At 43.0% G+C, this 20,124-nt stretch overlaps 2 protein-coding genes across 3 annotated transcripts in view; one reads left to right on the top strand and one right to left on the bottom strand.

The window, feature by feature from the left end:
• Positions 1-439: 439 nt before the first annotated feature.
• LOC136121032 (large ribosomal subunit protein uL14-like) lies at positions 440-862 on the bottom strand. Its single transcript, XM_065874829.1, has one exon. The coding sequence runs from the start codon at positions 860-862 to the stop codon at positions 440-442; it is 423 nt and encodes a 140-aa protein (XP_065730901.1).
• Positions 863-2,670: 1,808 nt separating this feature from the next.
• The window catches only part of ALDH7A1 (aldehyde dehydrogenase 7 family member A1), a 39,473-nt gene continuing 22,019 nt past the window's right edge, over positions 2,671-20,124 (top strand). Inside the window, exons 1-7 of one of the 2 annotated variants that reach the window (XM_065873358.1) lie at positions 2,671-2,869; positions 4,154-4,207; positions 4,756-4,821; positions 11,562-11,642; positions 11,969-12,092; positions 14,711-14,843; positions 16,548-16,592. In XM_065873358.1, the coding sequence (XP_065729430.1) occupies positions 2,678-2,869; positions 4,154-4,207; positions 4,756-4,821; positions 11,562-11,642; positions 11,969-12,092; positions 14,711-14,843; positions 16,548-16,592 (695 nt within the window). In that variant the 5' untranslated portion in view covers positions 2,671-2,677. The remainder of the gene's footprint in view (positions 2,870-4,153; positions 4,208-4,755; positions 4,822-11,561; positions 11,643-11,968; positions 12,093-14,710; positions 14,844-16,547; positions 16,593-20,124) is intronic. The other variant, XM_065873359.1, reaches the window with a different exon arrangement.

The raw sequence follows: 20,124 nt of genomic DNA, 5'->3' as shown, positions 1-20,124 counted from the left end.
GTGATGAAGAGTGGCCCCCACTTGCTGCAACTAGAGAAAGCCCTTGCACAGAAACGAAGACCCAACACAGCCAAAAATAAATAAATAAATAATAAAAATAAAAGGAATTCCCTTAAAAAAAAAAAGAATGAAATTAGAACACTTCCTAACACCATACACAAAAATAAACTCCAAATGGATTAAAGACCTAAAGGTAAGGCCAGACACTATAAAACTCTTAGAGGAAAACATAGGCAGAACACTCTGACATAAATCACAGCAGGGGCGCAGTGGTTGAGAGCACTGCGGTGGTTGAGATTCACAGCAGAATCCTTCCTGACCCACCTCCTAGAGAAATTGAAATAAAAATAAACAAACGGGACCTAATGAAACTTAAATGCTTTTTTTTTTGAGCAAATAATTTTTATTATCATTTTTTTCTTTTACAAATACACCAGAGTCATGCAGTGCTGCCAGCATTGTATGCAATCCTGGGCCACAAGTCTGCACATTCCTTTGCAACTGGTCCTGTAATGGCAGAACCTTTCATCTCACCTTTATTGTTTACTATGACCCCTGCGTTATCTTCAAAATAAAGAAACACACCATCTATTCTCTGGTATGACTTTCGTTGTCGAATTACCACTGCTGGATGTACCTTCTTTCTGAGCTCTGGTTTGCCTTTCTTGACCGTGGCCATCACCATGTCACCCACACCAACAGCAGGAAGTCTATTCAGTCGTTCCTTGATCCCCTTCACAGAGATGATATACAGATTTTTGGCACCTGTGTTGTCAGCACAGTTGATCATGGCTCCAACCGGAAGACCCAAGGAAATCCGGAATTTCGCACCAGAGGACCCATCACGTCCTCGCTTCGACATCTTGAACGCTGGAAAGGGACAAAAAGGAAGTAGGTATAAAGGACACTGAGATCTCAACTCCAACGCCCCGCCCAATCTGGTCACGTTGAAACTTAAAAGGTTTTGCACAGCAAAGGAAACCATGAACAAGACGAAAAGACAACCCTCAGAATGGGAGAAAATATTTGCAAATGAAGCAACTGACAAAGGATTAACCTCCAAAATTTATAAGCAGCTCATGCAGCTCAATATCAAAAAAATAAACAACCCAATCCAAACATGGACAGAAGACCTAAATAAACATTTCTCTAAAGAAGATATACAGATTGCCAACAAACACATGAAAGAATGCTCAACATCACTAATCATTAGAGAAATGCAAGTCAAAACTACAATGAGTTATCACCTCACACCAGTCAGAATGGCCATCATCAAAAATTTACAAACAATAAATGCTGGAGAGGGTATGGAAAAAAGGGAACCCTCTTGCACTGTTGGTGCGAATGTAAATTGATACAGCCACTATGGAGAACAGTATGGAGGTTCCTTAAAAAACTAAAAATAGAACTATCATACGACTCAGCAATCCCACTACTGGGCATATACCCTGAGAAAACCATAATTCAAAACGAGTCATGTACCACAATGTTCATTGCAGCTCTATTTACAATAGCCAGGACATGGAAACAACCTAAATGTCCATGGACAGGTGAATGGATAAAGAAGATGTGGGGCTTCCCTGGTGGCGCAGTGGTTGAGAGTCCGCCTGCCGATGCAGGGGCCACGGGTTCGTGCCTTGGTCCGGGAAGATCTCACATGCCGCGGAGCAGCTGGGCCCGTAAGCCATGGCCACTGAGCCTGCGCGTCCGGAGCCTGTGCTCCGCAACGGGAGAGGCCACAACAGTGGGAAGCCCGCATACCACAAAAAAAGAAGATGTGGCATATATACAATGGAATATTACTCATCCATAAAAAGAAACGAAATCGAGTTATTTGTTGTAATGCGGATGGACCTAGGGTCTGTCATACAGAGGGTCTGTCAGTCAGAAAGAGAAAAACAAATACCGTATGCTAACACATATATATGGAATCTAAAAAAAAAAAAAAGGTTCTGAAGAACCTAGGGGCAGGACAGGAATAAAGACACAGACTAGAGAATGGACTTGAGGACACGGGGAGGGGGAAGGGTATGCTGGGACGAAGTGAGAGAGTGGCATGGACATGTATACACTACCAAATGTAAAACAGATAGCTAGTGGGATGCAGCCGCATAGCACAGGGAGATCAGCTCGGTGCATGGGGATATATGTATATGTATAGCTGATTCAGTTTGTTATAAAGCAGAAACTAACACACCATTGTAAAGCAATTATACTCCAATAAAGATTAAAAAAAATACAGCAGGAAAAGAAAAAAAGAAATACCGACTCTCAGACCCCAGTCTGGACCCACCAGATCAAAATGTTCATTTAACACGATGGCCAGGTGATTACTCGCACATTTCAGTCTGACAAGGCCTGCTCTAACCTACTGTATTGTAGAGCCAATATTTTGCTGAAAAAAAATTCTAGCTGCTGCCGCTGTTCCCAGTCTCTTTCACCAGATGGCAGTAGCCCGTTCACTTCCTCCCAGCCCCACTGTTTCAGGCCGGTGTTAAGCTCCGGGTTACAGCTCCGGGCCCTTGCGGAAGATCCAAATAGGCAGGGAGACGCCGAGGGAGGGGGCGGACCCTGTGGGCGGCACCGGACCTGCCCAATGGGTTCCTCCGGGTGGGGGGCGGGGCCCTATTTCAGCTGCTCCTCGGAACGCAGGCGCAGTGCGCCTCCCTGGTTCAGTATGTGGCGCTTTCCCCGTCTGCTCTGCGTGTACGTTGCAAGGAAGAGCAAGCTCACGGGACCTTTGAACAGGCCTGCCGCCTTCATGTCCACTCTGCTCATCAATCAGCCCCAGTATGCTTGGCTGAAGGAGCTGGGGCTCCGCGAGGAAAACGAGGGCGTGTATAATGGAAGCTGGGGAGGCCGGGGAGAGGTATGCGGGTGTCCCGGGCAATCTCTGCGGCCTCACTTCGCCCCGGGAGGCCGGACACGCACTGCCCAGCCCGATTCCCCACGGACGCTGTCGGCGGTTGTACTGGGTGGGAAGTTTTGAAGTCCACAGTAAAAGTTTCCTCACGTAGAATGTCTTAAAAATACCGTTAGATTTTAGGTCCCGTGTGTTATGGAGAATCGAGTTCATTTTGGAGCTGGTTGGGGTTGAAGTTCCCACGCATACTTGGAACCGTGCCGGCAGAGTTCGGCACTCCAGTGAGAACTGCCACACGCTTAGCGGTGGAAATTATCGGAATTTTGTGTTTGACTGTGGCTTCTCACATGTGAGGTGCGCCACAGGTAATGTTTTACAGTATAGTTTTATCTTGTCTTTTCTGAAATCCTTTGGAATGCAAGCTCGGACTTGCTGAAATCCTATCATGTTTTCATTGGGCTCTGAGCTTCCTTGAGGGCTGGGTTTTCAGCGTTTCTCTATTTCCAGAGCCTGACACCGTGCTTGACACCCAGTTAATGTTCAATAAAATGTTTTATAGAGTAGTATGGAAAGGTTAGGTTATTATCACCTAGATTTTTTTGAGAGCTGCATACAAAAGAAGGCTTTTATAAGAAAATGTTATGTAACATTCAGATAGTTTGTTGAATGAACCTGCTTTGTTAGAGGAAACACATCTTTTAGTTATCTGTGACTGTAGGAGATGCAGGCGGCTTTAATTGTTCCCCAGATCCCCCCTCCCCCATTGGTGGTTTCGGCCTGTTTTTCCTGTGGTATCCAATCATTAGATTCATGGATAAATACCCTCTCCTGAAAGCCTTTTTTAAAGCTACACCTGGGTTCTTTCTTTATAATTGACCTCTCCAGTTTGTGTGGACACAGGCCTTTCCCATGGCTGTCTAGCTTTGGCCATTTCACCCCTTACTAGAGGGTGGGCAGAGTAAGGGAGAGAGGGAATAAGTTAAACTTGTAATTTTGGTCTGTTGTTAATGGAAATAGAGGCAAAGTAATGGATTACATTTAGGCTTTTGTTTAAATACCTAATATTTAGAATGGTGAAGGTGGGTTTTGCAGAAAAGGTTGTTCTGAATGTTCAGGTCAGAAATGAAAGCTCTGTAGAGTCGCCTATTTGTAACAAGTTAATGTAAAGGTTCTGAGTTTGAATATTGTGTCTTAGTCTCTTGTTTCCCCTTTTTTTCTTCCCCCATTTGATCTGCTCCCCCAGTTTGGGATTACATTTTCTATTTATGGTGGTCATCTTTTTGTTTTAAGGTTATCACCACCTATTGTCCTGCTAACAATGAGCCGATAGCGAGAGTCCGACAGGTAAGTGGGTTTGTTTTTTTTTTTTGAATGCAAAATGCCCACTGGGAGTTTGTGCCAGTGATGATGAGCAATACAACTTTACAAAGTCAAAGAATAATGTTTCTTTTTAATGTAACATTTAAGAGTATCTGAGGGAGACTCTCGATGGGGGTATGTGTGCCCCAGAAAAGGTGAACCCTAGAGAGGACTCGGGAGGGGTCCATTGAAGGCCATGCTTCTGGATCATCTGGGTACTTTTGTTAGAATGAATGTTTTGACCTCTTAAATCTGGGTTGGAGCCTGAGGTTCTGAATTTCTAATACACGTCAGGTATTGCTCACAGATAAGGCTCCTGGACCTCGCTTTGAGAAGCAAGGTTTTAAAAAGCACAGATTCTAACTTATTGAATTCCAGCAAGTTTTTGGAAGTGTAGGCTGTGAAAATCATTTTAAACCACAAATCTTAGGGTCAACCAGAGATTTTACAATTCTTTTCCAAAAATCTGTGTTCTTAGAAGATCATCACTGCCCTTTCCTTTACCCTTTGTCTCCCTCCAAATCTTTATTTAGGCCAGCATGGCTGACTATGAAGAAACTGTAAAGAAAGCAAGAGAAGCATGGAGAATCTGGGCAGATGTAAGTATGGAGGCCATGGCACGATTACCTACTGTAATGACGGTGAGATAAGAGACATCAGATGAGCAGGCCAGTGCCCCCTTGCTGAAACAGGAGCTCCTGGGGGCTGCGACTATCTCCTCTGCCTTCAGTAATTTGGTGATTTTAAAGGGAATAGAAGTCTACTAATGTAGCATAAATTTGATCTATGAACACTTTACTCTCCAACTGAAGTTACCTGAATTTATAATTAAGCAAAGAGAAAGGAATATCTATGCTAAAAATACCTGTATGCTCCTTCTCCCTGCCAGTTTTTTCGGGGGTGAGGGTATCTTAGCAATAGGTCGACATTCCTGGCTCAAAGGGCAGTGGTGGTAGTGGCCCCTCTTACCGGGCCTAGGCTCCAGTTCCTCAACAGTCTGATGAGGCTTTGAGGCCAGTTCTGCCTTCTTTGTCTCCACCCGGAGTTCTGTGAGCTGGTGTAGGGATTTTGACTGGAGCTGGGCTGGGCCACAGTGAGCTATCACTAGATAAGGGCCTAGGTCTGGAGGAGGGGAGAGTAAAGAACTGGCCTAGTCAGGATCTCTCAGGCCTCCCTCACCTCCCCCACCCTGAATATCCCTTTTGGTCTTCAGCTGAAGGCCCGAAGCAGCAGGAATATCCGGTCCAGTTAACCCAGCTCTGCCCCTGGGTATGTTGCTTCACCTTAGTGCGCTTTGTCTTGTAAAAAGGGGAGACCAGGTGTGCTTACCTCTTGAGTTATTGTGAGGGTTAAATGAATTAATCATTTAAAGTGCTTGCAGATAGGGGCAAACCTCCATACCCGTGAGCTTGATTTCTAGAACCTTGTGCTGCTGGGTTTGTGACTGCTGAGCCTCAGTGGTTTTTTGTTTTTCTCCTGAATCCGTGATTGCTGTGGGGAGTTGGGGAAGGGCAGACTCTCCAGGAGAGCCCTGGGTTGGATGCAGGATTATTGTCAGCCAAGAGACCACCTCTGTGCAAAGCAGGAAGAACATCTCTCTAATTCTGGCTAAGTTATGCTCAGGGTTCCATTATATACAATCAAAAATATCCTTCCACAAAGAAAATACCACTTCCAAAAGTAAGAATTGCGCTAAGTAAAGTTCGCCTTAGCAGGACAGAGAATTGTGACCAAAGCTGTGTCAAATTATTTTAAGTCAGCCAGTTCCACCTCTGCGGGTCTCACATCTGAAGATAAGGAGTGCTGACTGTTCTCAGCCACTCTATGTAAGGGATTTGAGCATCCACAAGTTTTGGAATCCGGCGGGGGGGTCCTGGAACCAATCTCCTGTGGATACTGAAGGACAATTGTACTTTTTTTTTTTAATAGACTTTATATTTTAGAGCAGTTTTAGGGTGAAACTATAGGGGAGGAAAATTTTTTATTCTCTGCTAGGTTCTTAGGCTGTTCTAATAATTAAATCAGCATACAGCAGATTGACAGGAGAAAAATTTTAATTTTGTCTGAGGGGGAGACAAAAAGATATGAGACCCAAAGGCAGGCAGGCAGTTGAGGCTTATATACCATCCTGATCTAAGGAAAGGGGTGGGGGCCTGGGGCTTCAAAGAAGAGGAGGACAAATCTCAGGAATGTGAGAACAAGTGTTTGGTAACAAATGTTTTCCCTCATGCAGATAAGTCAGATATAAAAAGTTACCTCTGGTGATGGCTCCTGGTATAGGTCCCCTTTCTAAGTTCTTGTAGGCGGTTAAGGAGGAGTTGGAAATCTTTTCCGAGTCTACTGTGCTTTGACTGCCTTTAGCTCAAAATAATGCCAAAGAACATGCCAGACTGGCCCATTGTGGGGTGGCTTGAACTCCTTCAACGGAAGGATGATCAGGAAGTGTAGAGTTCCTTACTCTCCATCACTTCTGCAATTTTCCTGTATTAATACCCTGCATTAGTGTGGTATGTGTTAATTGGTGAGCCAATATGGACACATTAGTATTAACAAGTCCATAATTCGCATTAGGATTCACTCTTTGCATGTGCTATTTTGAATGCTAGTGAAACTTTGGACCAGAAACTTCCATCATATGTGTGTCTTTACCCACAGTAAATACAGTCTTGTTTGAAAAAAGATTTGTGTGAATTCAGGGTCTTTTCTTTCCCTGAACTGGCTTTTAGGTTAGTCTTGGCTTTGCCCGAGGGGGTGGCAGCTGGCATTGTGATTCTTTCTTTAAAATTGTGCTGTACTTTGTTGTTGTTGTTGCTACTTTTTGAATTCAGGTTCTTGGTGCCTGCTCTTTACTCAACTGGGCCAGCCTCTGCACCTAACATTCTTACTATTTCTGCTTTTACTTGTTAGACCTCTCAGTAGAGTCGGGGTGCTAAGTGGGAACAGGTGGTGGCTTTCCTGGGTGATGGTAAAATCAGTTGGGAATCCCACTTGTTAGAATTTGAGTTAAGCAATTGAGTCCAAAGTTTAGGGAAGAAGCAGAGCCTTTCCTAACTGTGCCTCTGGACTCCTGCCAGCAGGGCCGCTGGTTCTCAAACAAGAACAGACCAAAGCTGGATCCCCTCCTGGTATATACACTTTTCCTCTTGCATGCTCACTCATGTGGGGCTACTTCTGCTTGGTCCTGACCTTTCTGGGTGGCCTTGCCTGTGAGGACAAACCACGGTTTCGTTTAGTTCATTTGTGTTAAACCTGGAATTTTTCAAAGGGAACTTTGTCTCCTTTTTCCTTAAAAAAAAAAAAGTATGAAAATATGAAAAAGTAGTTATAAAAACATTTCTTTGGGCTTCCCTGGTGGCGCAGTGGTTGAGAGTCCGCCTGCCGACGCAGGGGACACGGGTTCGTGCCCCGGTCCAGAACGATCCCACATGCCGCGGAGCAACTAAGCCCGCGTGCCATGGCCGCTGAGCCTGTGCGTCCAGAGCCTGCGGTGCTCCGCAACGGGAGAGGCCACAACAGTGAGAGGCCCGCGTATCGCAAAAAAAAACAAAAAACAAAAAAAAACATTTCTTTCTCTTAACTAAAACTAACCACAGGGAACCTGGTTGGGACTTCTCGCTCTGTTGCTTTCTTTCATGAGCTAAGTTTAGTCTGAATGCCACCTGTTTCTGCCTCTCTCCATCTGCTGTGTGTGTCATCATTTTCTCCATTTCTGGTGAGGAAGTGCCAGAGATGACAGGAACTGTGAATGGGGCTCCTCTAGCTGAATAAAAGGATACCAGATACTTGGTAACTCTTTAACATGGGTGGGTATCTTTGTAGTACTTCCCCAAGGGCTCAGCTGATACTTCCTCAGTGGTCGTAGTTGTCTCCTATGGCTGCCTTTGATGCTCATTCTAAATCTAACTTCACGGTGAGGTGTGTAGGGATAAGGGCTCTCGTTTGCCATCTGAGGAGGGTCTGAGGTTATTGATGCCCCATCACGCTGGGACTGATCAAGCCCACACGGGGAATATGGCTGTATTCCTGGTTTCCCGCTCCCGCCTCACATCCCTCACCTCATACCTAATCCTGCCTTTCTTCTCATCTCTTGCTGCTCCTACTAATCATCTTGGAAGCTGGAGGAAAAAGAAAAAGAAAAAAAAAAAAAAAAAAAAAGCCAGGTTTGAGTGGTCTGGGATGGAATGTAGTTTAAAGTGTGGGTGGTGGTTCTAATATGTAGCCAGGGTTGAGACTTGATCAATTACCAAGCCTTAAACACTTTGAATTATATTTCTCTCTGTTGCTATTTTTGTGGTCCAGACAGCCACCATCTCTTGTCTGGCCTCATTTCCTACCTGAGTCTTTTCTCCCTCCAATCCATTTTCTGTACCACATTTAGAGTGGTATTTTAAAAAGCACTGTGATTTTTCTCCCCACCATATAAAACCCTCTAGTGATTTCCCCACTGCTCTTTGGATCCTTTACATAGTCCTTGGCAGTGTGGCCCCTACATTCCTCTCCTACCTCTTTGAAGTCTTTATAGTTTTCCAGAATCACCGTGTTCTCTTGTCTTTTAGCCTTTGCGTATGTTATGCTCCCTGTCCCCCATACTTTCTCTCCCTCTTCAGCTGGTGAACACCAGTCATGCTTTAGGTCTTAGGTCTCAACTCTAAACGTCTTTTTTTTTTTTTGCGGTACACGGGCCTCTCACCGTTGTGGCCTCTCCTGTTGCGGAGCAGTCTCCGGACGCGCAGGCTCAGTGGCCATGGCTCACGGGCGCAGCTGCTCCGCGGCATGTGGGATCTTCCCGGACTGGGGCACGAACCCAGTCCCCTGCATCGGCAGGCAGACTCTCAGCCACTGCGCCACCAGGGAAGCCCTCTAAACTTCTTTAAAAAGCCTCCTACCTCCCCACCTCCTTGCCTGCAAGTAATGCTAGGTTAACACTCATAGTGGTCCAGTTGTGCAGTCTAGCTCCATCACGGTGCTTACCACATGAAATTGTAATCTCCTGTTTTGTTTCTACCACCCTCACTCGATCATTGGATCTAGGGGGCATGAATCGTAGCTGACTTGTTTCCCTAGTATCCCAGGGGTTAGCACAATATCTGGCACATAGAACGTGTGCAGTAAGTGGTGGTCGAAAGACTGATAGAATAAATGTGCTTAGAAGAGCTATGTGTAGTGAGTTGGCCATTCTGAGTTGAAATTAACCAATTTGCTAAGTTTAGAAATGTGTGGGCTAAATTTGATCAAAACATTATTAAACCCATTCCATGCCTTAGAAAATACAAAGGATCTGTGCTACTTCATTTAATGTTATAATTTTTGTTTACTGTTTCTGAAAGTGTGCAGGTATCGTAAAAATGGCAAATATCCACATACAAAATGTGGAGAATGAAAGTCTCTTATGATTCCATTTCCCAGAAATTACAACTGTTAATATCTCTTATATTCCTTCAAACTTAATGCATATGGTAAGTAAACTTTTGCTTATCTTGCTTTTTTTTTTGCGGTACGTGGGCCTCCCACCGCTGTGGCCTCTCCCGCTGCGGAGCACAGACTCCGGACGCGCAGGCTCAGTGGCCATGGCTCATGGGCCTAGCCACTCTGCGGCATGGGGGATCCTCCCGGACCGGGGCACGTCCCCTACGTCGGCAGGCGGACTCCCAACCACTGCGCCAGCAGGGAAGCCCCTATCTTGCTATTTTTATGGCTTTTAAACGTTTTTCCTTATAAATCTATTCTTTAGAGAGTGTCAAGCATTCCATTTTATGGCTATTCCATAATAAACCAATCATATACCGATGGACATTTAGATGGTTTTTGTTTTCTCTACTGGAAACAGCACTGCAGTAAATGCTGTTGTACCTCTACTTTTGCACACTTATGTATATACTCAATTTCCAGAAGTAGAACTGCCTATTCAAAGCAGGGGACATTTTAAATGTTAATAGAATACCAAGCTACCCTTCAGAAAAGCTATACTAAGACATTTGGGGTACGTCTGAGAAGGAGAGAGAGCGAGGAAGAGCCCTGAGCTCACGGCCGAGCTCTGGGAGGCCTCTCTGTGAGGAGGTCATGGGGGGACTGGCTGCAGCCTGGGGGGGTGGGAATGGTCCAGTTAGTTGCCTTTCGAGGGAGAGGTGGAATAAATCAGGAAGAGCTGGAAGGGAGAGAAGGGGTGACATCACAGGTGGCGGAAGTATCTCCCTTCATGCATCACATCTGAAACTTAGTATGGCCCAAGCTGTACGCCACCTCCAAAAGAAAATCCTGATGCTTCTTCTGAGTTATCTTCATCCCTGTAATTCTACTTCCATCTACCTAGCTATTCAAGCCAGAGACCTGGGAGTCATCCTTAGTGCTTTCATTTCCCACACCTGTTCCATTAGTGTGTTCTGTCCATTCTACTTCCAAAAGAGATTCCGAATCCACTTTTTGTCTCCCTTGCTTCTATCTTCAGGCTCAGTCACCAGTATTTTTTGCCTAGGCTAGTAGAACATGTTCTTAGTTGGTCTCCCTGCTTCTACTCTTTTCCCCTCCAACTCATTCTACACCCATCAGGCACTGATCTTAGAAAAGTTCAAGCGAATCATCTTATTCTGCCTCTTAAAAACCATTAAAGACGTCCCATTGCACCTGGAGTAAAATTCAGACTGCTTAAAGCTCCTTCTAGCTGTAGGCGTAGTGTCCTCCTCAGTCAGCCCCTCATATATGATAGGCTTTTATTTTCTATGGGTCTCTTACACGTTTTTCTTTTCCTTGGGAAGAATATTCCTATGGTTGACTTTTCCCAACCTTAGGTTTCGGCTTAAATCTCACCTTGGAGATTTGGGTTGACAGCCTTTTAGGTAAAGTAATGTACCCATTTATCCTCCAAGCCTGCTGTTTTCTCTGTCTTAGAACCCTCTTTATTTCCTTGGTCTTTGTAGCCCTTGTGGCACTTCGTAATTATTTGTTGCCTCCCCCTGCCCGTTATTAGTACCATGACTGCTGAATTTAGGGTTTGGGCATGCAGTCAGTTTGACCCATATGAAAATACCTCTGGGAATCATAAAGGGTTACAGGTATGTAAGGCATTCTGAGCTTTCTGGAGCCATCCCCAAAAGTTGTGTTCAATCTGAATTTCTCTATGTACTTAGCACAGTCCTTGGCTCACCAAGAACGTATCATCTGGATATTTTTTTGGTCTGTGGTATGGGTTTTGGGGCCTGCCATGTCACAGCCTTGATGGGATCAAAACAGTTGTCTTTGATGTGCTTGTACTTTGTTCTCTTTTTGCACATTTATCTAATACTGTGTTATAGACACAAGCTTACACTTTGAATCAGACACTAAAATTCCACTGTTTTCTTAGATTCCTGCTCCAAAGCGAGGAGAAGTAGTGAGACAGATTGGTGATGCCTTGCGGGAGAAGATCCAAGTACTAGGAAGCTTGGTAAAGTATTTTTGTAGTAAATATACAATCCTTCGAGTGAAGAATAAGGCTATCTTGTCCTCCTGTGTATAAGATTGTGATTTTTAAGAAGAGTAATTTATATATTTCAAAAATGTTTTCTTTAGAGGGAAGATTAACAAGATGGACAGGAAAAAGTGAAGACAATTCTTGGGTTTTAAAATTCTTCAGAAAGATAAGAACGGACTTGATGAAGTTTATGAGCATCACAAAACAAACAAAATATGTTTTGATTTACCCACCATAAATTTAATCTTTAAAGTACGAATTCTCTTGGAAAAATACGGCTTGGTCTTTTGTATTTTTAGGTGTCTTTGGAGATGGGGAAGATCTTAGTGGAAGGTGTGGGAGAAGTTCAAGAGTACGTGGATATTTGTGATTATGCTGTTGGCTTATCTCGGATGATTGGGGGACCCATCCTGCCTTCTGAAAGTAAGCAATGAAGTCAGTTCAGCTAAGAGATTTTTTATTTTATTTTATTTATTTTTAAGGGTTTCATACTCTAATACAGAGAGCTCCAAAAATTTCTCTGGCTGTGAACAGTTTGCAAAAAAGGAATTTCAGGTAATACATAGATATGATAATAACTTTAATCTCTTTACTAAGAAAGGCAAAGTAAAACAAATGAAGACATCAGATTAAAATGCTTAAACTTTAAAAAAATTTTTTTAAATTGGCAAGTCCATGGGTGAGACAGACACTCTTTTACGGGGACTTTTGGCAATGTGGATCACCAGTCTGTCTGGGGAACAGTTTGGAAAAATATCTATCCAAAGAGCCTTAAATACTTAATACCAGTTTCCAGAATGTAATTGAAGTAAATAATCTGAAATGTGACTGAGGTTCATGTGTGAAGATGTTCATTGTCCTATTCATAGGAAACATTAGAAATGGCCTACATGTCAAATCATATGACAAAAGTTGAGTAAATAATTTTGGTAGTCTATTAGCAGGCATTAAAAAAATCATGAAGTTTGCTTTCCCCAACCCCAAATTTTATAGAAAAGTTGTATTTACTTATTTTTGAATTATTTTAATTTTTTTGAAGAGGTAATATGTTCATATCACAAAATTAAAAAGGAATAAAAGGGTAAAGGATGAAAAGTTTTTGTCCTCCCCACGGGATACTCCATAGTATCTCCATGGAAGTATCGAATGTTTCTGGTTTCTTGTGTATCTTTTTAGAGCTTTTATTCACGTGCAGGCAAATACGCGTCTTAGGAACGTAAACGTTAGCAAACTGTATGTTCTGTTCTCTACTTTTTTACTACTTAATGTGTCTTAGAAATTGTTTCATATTATTTCAATAAGGTACTTCCTTCATCGTTTTTTTATGGTTGTCTGTTTGTTGTAAGGATGGCCAGTTCCTAAAAGATGGATATTTAGGGTATTTTCAGTCTTTGGTTGTTAAACTGTGCTGCGGGGACCAACCTTGTACTTAATGATGAGAACAAGGAAAAGTACCAGGGTGGAAGTCTGCCAAAGTAGTCACGGCAGAATTATTGATGGTTGTTATTGTCTTCTTTATATTTTTCTATATTTTCCAAAGTTTCCACAATGGGAATTGTGTTACATTTATAATCAGGAAAAGAAATTTTTTAAAAAATGGTATTTTCCTGGGCTTCCCTGGTGGTGCAGTGGTTGAGAGTCCGCCTGCCGATGCAGGGGACACGGGATCGTGCCCCGGTCCGGGAAGATCCCACATGCTGCGGAGTGACTGGGCCCGTGAGCCATGGCCGCTGAGCCTGTGTGTCCGGAGCCTGTGCTCCGCAACGGGAGAGGCCGCAACGGTGAGAGGCCTGCGTACCGCAAAAAAAAAAAAAAAAAATCGTATTTTCCTATTTTTTCTTAGAATATCGGGCAAATTCTCTGCTTGTAGGAAGTTAGGGGATTCTTTTCAAATGTACAGTTACTGTCTTTAATTAGATACATAATAGCGATTGCCTTTAGCCATTAGTAACTGTGTTAACTTCAACACTGCTGGAGGGCACAGTGTGAGGGGGAGAGATGGGTGGAGAGGGAACCTTGGGGTAGGGACTTTTCATGGAGTTTGGACTTTATCCTGAGGGCAGCTGCAGTACTGATCCAGACACCAAAGTGTGGCAAGCTACGGAGGGATGTTATAAGAGCTCCCCTAGCCTACTTGAGGGGAGGATAAAGACGGAAGGGGCAGAGAAGAGGAGGCAGGCCCTGCAGGAAGAGGCCCTGTGAGGCTATACCAGCACATCATCTCCAGGGAGATTAGGGTTCCTAGACTAAGGAAGGGCCTGGGAATGCAGCAAGTGGTGGGTTCCCTGTTTTTGCTAGCAGTGTGAGCGTGGCCAGAAAGGTGGATGGCTGGGAGCGTGACCTTCCTAGTGCTTTTAACCAGGTTTTGTGAACCTTCACACTCCTTGCTCTGCTTCTTCACTGCTCCAGCTGCCTTTGATTAAAATAAGGCCCTTGTGGGATTATGGTGTCTTTAAAGTTTGTCTATAAAATGCAAATGGTTCAATTTGTGTTTTCAGTTTTCCTGTATGTATGTAAAGCTTTATTTGTGCACTTCATTCGTTCAGCATTTTTATAATTATTATAACTTTTTTCCCTGTACATGAGCCACTTTGTTTTGAATTTAGAGAGGTTAGCTGAGGGCTTCATCAGAACATCAAGAACACGGCCCTGAGAGTCATGACTCCTGTGTTGTGGTCATGCCCTGCCCTTGGCAATCACATCACCTAGGACACGTCTCATCTACTCTCTGAAGTTTCCTTGTCTCCCAGATGGGACTGAAACTGCCCTGATCTACACCGAGTTCCTATGAGCAGAGGCGTAATGGATATCCTCATGGTTTATAAGATAATGTGGTAGTAATAACAGCTTTTGTTGTATGCTCATTAATGTACCAACATCCCACAGCTGTGTAAAGTGATCCGCTACAAGGCATCTGGAGTCGCCACCTGGTGTGGTGCACCTTTGTTCTGAAAATGAAAGATTGCAGACTTTGTTCTTATTACCTTGACAGGCATGACATTAACGTGCTTAAGCATGTTGCATGCTTTCCCTCTCCTCAGGACCTGGCCATGCGCTCATTGAACAGTGGAATCCTGTAGGCCTGGTTGGAATCATAACCGCGTTCAACTTCCCTGTGGCGGTGTATGGCTGGAACAACGCCATCGCCATGATCTGTGGGAATGCCTGCCTTTGGTAAGAACGGCTCATTTTCTTATCCAGTAGTTAGATAGTAAAATTAGCTATTCAAGTACTACTGAAAGTATTGCAAATGTATTGAAATGTTTTCTACTACTCTTTCAAGTAACATAGCTAAGTCACACCTGGTAGTTGTGAAATGCTGATTTTTAATTATTACAAATTTTACCATTGGTAAAATTTATTTTTTTGACCTCCTTTTTTTTGACACAGCCTTGTCCCCTGTTCCTTCCAGTTATTTCCATACCAAGCAGGTGTACTGTAATTCAATTCTGACACTATCTGTACTCAGTGTCAGGCTCCACCTGTTTAAGGGCTCAGTCTTCCACAATACTGCCCCTACTTAAGATGCAAGCTGCAGATGTTCCCAGTCCCCGGGACATCTGTAGTTCTGACCAGCCATCTACAAATCTGGAGGTTCCTGTGAACCATTGGTTTCAGTAATTCATTAGAATGGCCTACAAAACTCAAGAGAGCGCAATATTTAATGATTGCAGTTTTATTTTAAAGGATACATATAGGGCATGGTCTAGAAGGGTCCCAGACTCAGGGCTTCCCTGCTCTCTCCCTGTGAGGGGAGGACACATCGCCTTCCCAACCAGGAGGCTCCACTGAGCTTTGGAGTCCAGAATTTTTATGGGGGTTTTAGTACGTTGGCATGACTGAGTAAATCATTGTACATGTGATTGAACTTTAGTCTTCATCCCTCCTCCCCACCCCATGGTTGATCTTTCTGGTGAACAACGACCAGCACCCATCCTGACGCTATCTTGGGGGCGGGCTCACTAGTCACCTAATTAGCATAACAAAGACACTTCTCTCACTCGGGAAATTCCAAGGGGTGTTGATAACAGGGTATGCCAGAAAACTGGGAGTGAAAACCAGATAGTCTTTATTATACTATACTAACAAACAGAAAACTAAGTGAACAAATAGGAGGGAAAAAAATAACTTGTGATACGTCACAACCTTCTTTTAAAAATTCGATTCTTTTTTTTAACTCAGTAAAATTTGATAGTGAATTCCCAAGTGATTCTGAGGCACTTGGCCATATTCCCATTGATGCATTAAATGTTACATCGCTATAAAATATGTGATAGTAAAAATTAGCTGGGACAATGTCAGTATTTATAGTTGACAAAACGGTTGCTTGTTTTTAGCTTTCCTGTTCAATGGAGGAACTTAGATGGGAAAACCAGGAGAATTGTCTTTGCTCCTTTTCTGTCTGTCCTGCTAATATGTACTGATCTTAGTGTTGTTTTCAGTTGAAGGTATTCAAAGACTGTATGAAAGCAAGGGCATAGTTGGGAGGATTAATGATCTGGCACCATGTTACCAAAGGCTAGTTGTATAGTTTTTCTCAGCCCTCTGAGCCTTCCAATGAAAATTCATGTTGATTGATTTCTGTTTTACTCAGTTTCCTTAATTGGCAGAGGTTAATATAACAGTTCCTGTGATCAGTGCAGCAAGCAGGTTCAGAATTGCTTGGTGCCATTTTTCTATTTATAAAAGTTTTATAGTTCCTTAGGTCCCAGAGGCACCAAGCTGAAGGATAGACTTCTCTTTTAGTTACTAGTCTCAGTTGCTTAATTGGAGAGAACTTTTTCTCACAAAGACTTCTGCTTGAAAATAAAAGGTATTTATGATTTCTACCAAAGTAAACTGCCTTTTTTTTTTTTTTTTTTTTTTAACTCTTATAAGGAAAGGAGCTCCAACAACTTCCCTCATTAGTGTAGCTGTCACAAAGTAAGTATGTATGACTTTATTCTTTCTGGGTATGGAAGAATCTTAAAAGGGTGATTGATAGGCACTGAATTTTTAATATGACATGAAAGTGTCATATTTATTTTAGCATGGAGCTTGGATAAACTCTTCTTCTTTGGTTGTAATAACATTTTTGATTCATTAGGCCGTTTACAGAGCTTTTTCAGAGCCATACATTTAAGTCTTGGGAAACATGCCAGATACTGATATAAATGTTGAACTTGAACTCTTTTTTTTTTTTTTTTTTGCGGTACATGGGCCTCTCACTGTTGTGGCCTCTCCCGCTGCAGACCAGAGGCTCCGGACGCGCAGGCTCAGTTTCCATGGCTCACGGGCCCAGCTGCTCCGCGGCATGTGGGATCTTCCCGGACCGGGGCACGAACCTGTGTCCCTTGCATCAGAGGCGGACTCTCAACCACTGCGCCACCAGGGAAGCCTGAACTTGAACTCTTAAAACATTTTTTTTTTTGTCACTTGCAAAATAAAAACAAATCCAGTAGAGAGGAAATAGTCTTGCAATTTAGGGGCTTTATGCTATAACTATTCAGCATGTTAATGGTCTTGATTTCTATTCACCTGATACTTTTACTGCTTTTGTTTAATAGACAGTTAGCAAAGCAGAAAGAAAGGGTTATTATATTATTCCACTGACTCTTCTGACACTATGTAAAATGTATTTCATCTTTTGGTTAAAAAAATTACTGTTTTATTTATTCCTATTTGGAAACATGACAACTCTGATTAGGTCATAAAATCAGTGTTACTAATTTATCATTCCAGAATTTAGAGAATGTATAGAAGAGAGTGCCTTCCCATGTAGGGTGACGGTGGGCCCTTGATGTTCCATCGTTTGTGTGGTCTACATTCTCTGATTTAAAGAATTGTTGGTAGAAAGTTTGTGATGGATTCTATACATAAGAGGGTCCTTAATGTTGGAAGGTCATTTTAGGAACACTGGCTTAGGAAGTGAAAAGTCGGCAAAAAAAAGAGTAGCATGTATTAAGTGTTTACTTGAATATGTGATATTGAGAAAACAATATCTTTTAAGGCAATGTTGTTCAAATTAAATATTAAGAACACTGACATACAAAGCACATAAAAATGATGAGATTCCCCAGGCAATTTTAAAAAATAATCCTTGGGCTTCCCTGGTGGCCCAGTGGTTGAGAGTCCGCCTCTGATGCAGGGGACACGGGTTCGTGCCCCGGTCCGGGAAGATCCCACATGCCGCGGAGCGGCTGGGCCCGTGAGCCATGCCACTGAGCCTGCACGTCCAGAGCCTGTGCTCTGCAATGGGAGAGGCCACAACAGTGAGAGGCCCGTGTACTGCCAAAAAAAAAAAAAAAATCCTTAAAAAAAAAAAATTAATGTGGACATAGTGAACTGACTTGCCAATTGTTATTAGTAGCTGGTTAAATTATTATTAATTTTGATATTCGTTCTAAGTTATTGTTGCCTTGTGCTTTTAAATATTTGCTTTATTTATTTACTTTAAACCTTTGAAGGGTTTGAGGTGTTCATAGGAACATGGATTTTTTTTTAGGTAATTGAGAATATTATCTGATTTTTAATGTAAGACAATAAGTAAAATGATGCTAAATTGTGCTGGAATTAACCAAGGGTGCTGCAACGTCCACTGGGAGTTTTTAAAATTCAGCTAATATTCAGACTCATAAAATGACCACATATTGTACCTCTGTATGTTCAGAAGGATATAGGACAGGAACATAGTTTGCTAGGAGGATAACATCAGGTATTCCTCTTGATTCAGTGTCTTTGTAGCAGTTTATTCAGGGCAAAGGAGATGAGATCTATACTGGACAGGTGTGAAGGTTGCCCTGGCTTAAAAGCCTAATGCCCCACATGAGCTAAAATGTCTTGTAACAATTCTATCCACGTGGCTTTCAACCACCCACCAGGGACATACAGTTATAGGAGTCACTGCGCTCAGAGAAGGCAAGCGTGAGGCTTCCAGTTGTAGTTCTCAGGTCGTTAATTCCAGGTTAGATTGAGTTGGCCAGTCAGGGGTCATCTTTACCATGAGCCATATTGTCTAGGTAGCATTGTTGATACTCTGGCATTTATCAGGTAACTTGAGGAGCAAAACTAAAGAGTTAACCCAAGGTCAGATTGTCATGCATTAGGGGAAGAGGTTTTGGTTAACCTTTACCCACAGGCAAAAGCAAAATACCTACCCTTCAGGAGCAGTCAGCTACTTGTACAGATAGTAGATACACCCTGAGTCCCTGGAGAGAATTGTACAGCCTGACACCTGGTCTCAGACATGACAACTGCAGTATGTGGTCCTTGATTGGGTGGAGGAAAGAAAACTGCTGTAAAGGACATTTTTGGGGACAATTGGAGAATTTACTTAGGTATGACAATGGTATCTTTTTTATGGAAGTGGGTACAGGATTTGGATCCTTTTGAAATTTAAGTTAAGCAAATTAGAAAGTAGCCTGTAGCTTGGGATGATTGATCGAAAGAACTTTTGCTCTATTTAGGCCCATGCTCCTCAGGAAGCTCAAAATCAATGAAAGAACCCTGTTCCAGAGAAATCAGAATTACTGGAGCCATTTTTTACAACTTAAAATCAGATTTAAGTAGCATTGAACTGTGTTTCTCATTTTGACTCTAACAGCCTAAGTTGTAAGCGGACTAATTAAGAAAAAGCTGTGCTTGTCCACCTTACTTTAGCCTGGAGGGCACTATTTCCTGACTAAGGTGGGCGCGAAGCCAGTGGAAACTAGTCCTGAACTTCTCTGGGGTTCTGCAGGCAGGTCCAGTGTCTTCTGCTCTGTCTTCTCAGCATACTGTCTAGGTTTGGCGAACCTCTTTCCCTTTTCACCCTTTACCACTTCTCTGGCTGGCTCTGCTTGGGAGAGATGCGTCAAAACCTCTCATTTGCTAATGGGAGCTATCTTTCATTTTCTTCATCTTTGTGGGTTTTATTCCATATTTCCCTTTTTATTTCTTTAACATCATTTTAGTGGATTTGTGGTGAGAAGCCAAAAAAAAAAAAAAAACAGCCCTGCAATCAGGCTACCATCTTGAACCAGATATGTCTTCATAGTTTGGCAGAAAATACTTGAGAACAGTGATCACTTGAACTTCCTGACCAGTGCTTTAGGTGTTTTGTATATTTCGCATGTCTTTTTTTGTGTGTGTGTGTGTGTGTGTGGTTCGCGGGCCTCTCACTGTTGTGGCCTCTCCCGTTGCGGAGCACAGGCTCTGGACGCGCAGGCTCAGTGGCCATGGCTCACGGGCCCAGCCACTCCGCGGCATGTGGGATCTCCCTGGACCGGGGCATGAACCTGTGTCCCCTGCATCGGCAGGCGGGCTCTCAACCAGTGCGCCACCAGGGAAGCCCACACGTCTTCTTCTTAAGTTTCTTTTAGGAAAAAAAAAAAAAGAGTCCTGCTTTGTAAGTGTTTGAAAACCTCATCTGTAGTATGTGAGGAGAAATCTAGGCCTGGATATTTGAGGGATGGGAGAGAAAGTTGAAAAAGGAAAG

The sequence above is a fragment of the Phocoena phocoena genome, chromosome 3, assembly GCF_963924675.1.
Source record: "Phocoena phocoena chromosome 3, mPhoPho1.1, whole genome shotgun sequence".
NCBI classification, from domain to species: domain Eukaryota; kingdom Metazoa; phylum Chordata; class Mammalia; order Artiodactyla; family Phocoenidae; genus Phocoena; species Phocoena phocoena.
This window is presented reverse-complemented; position numbering and strand designations above follow the sequence as displayed.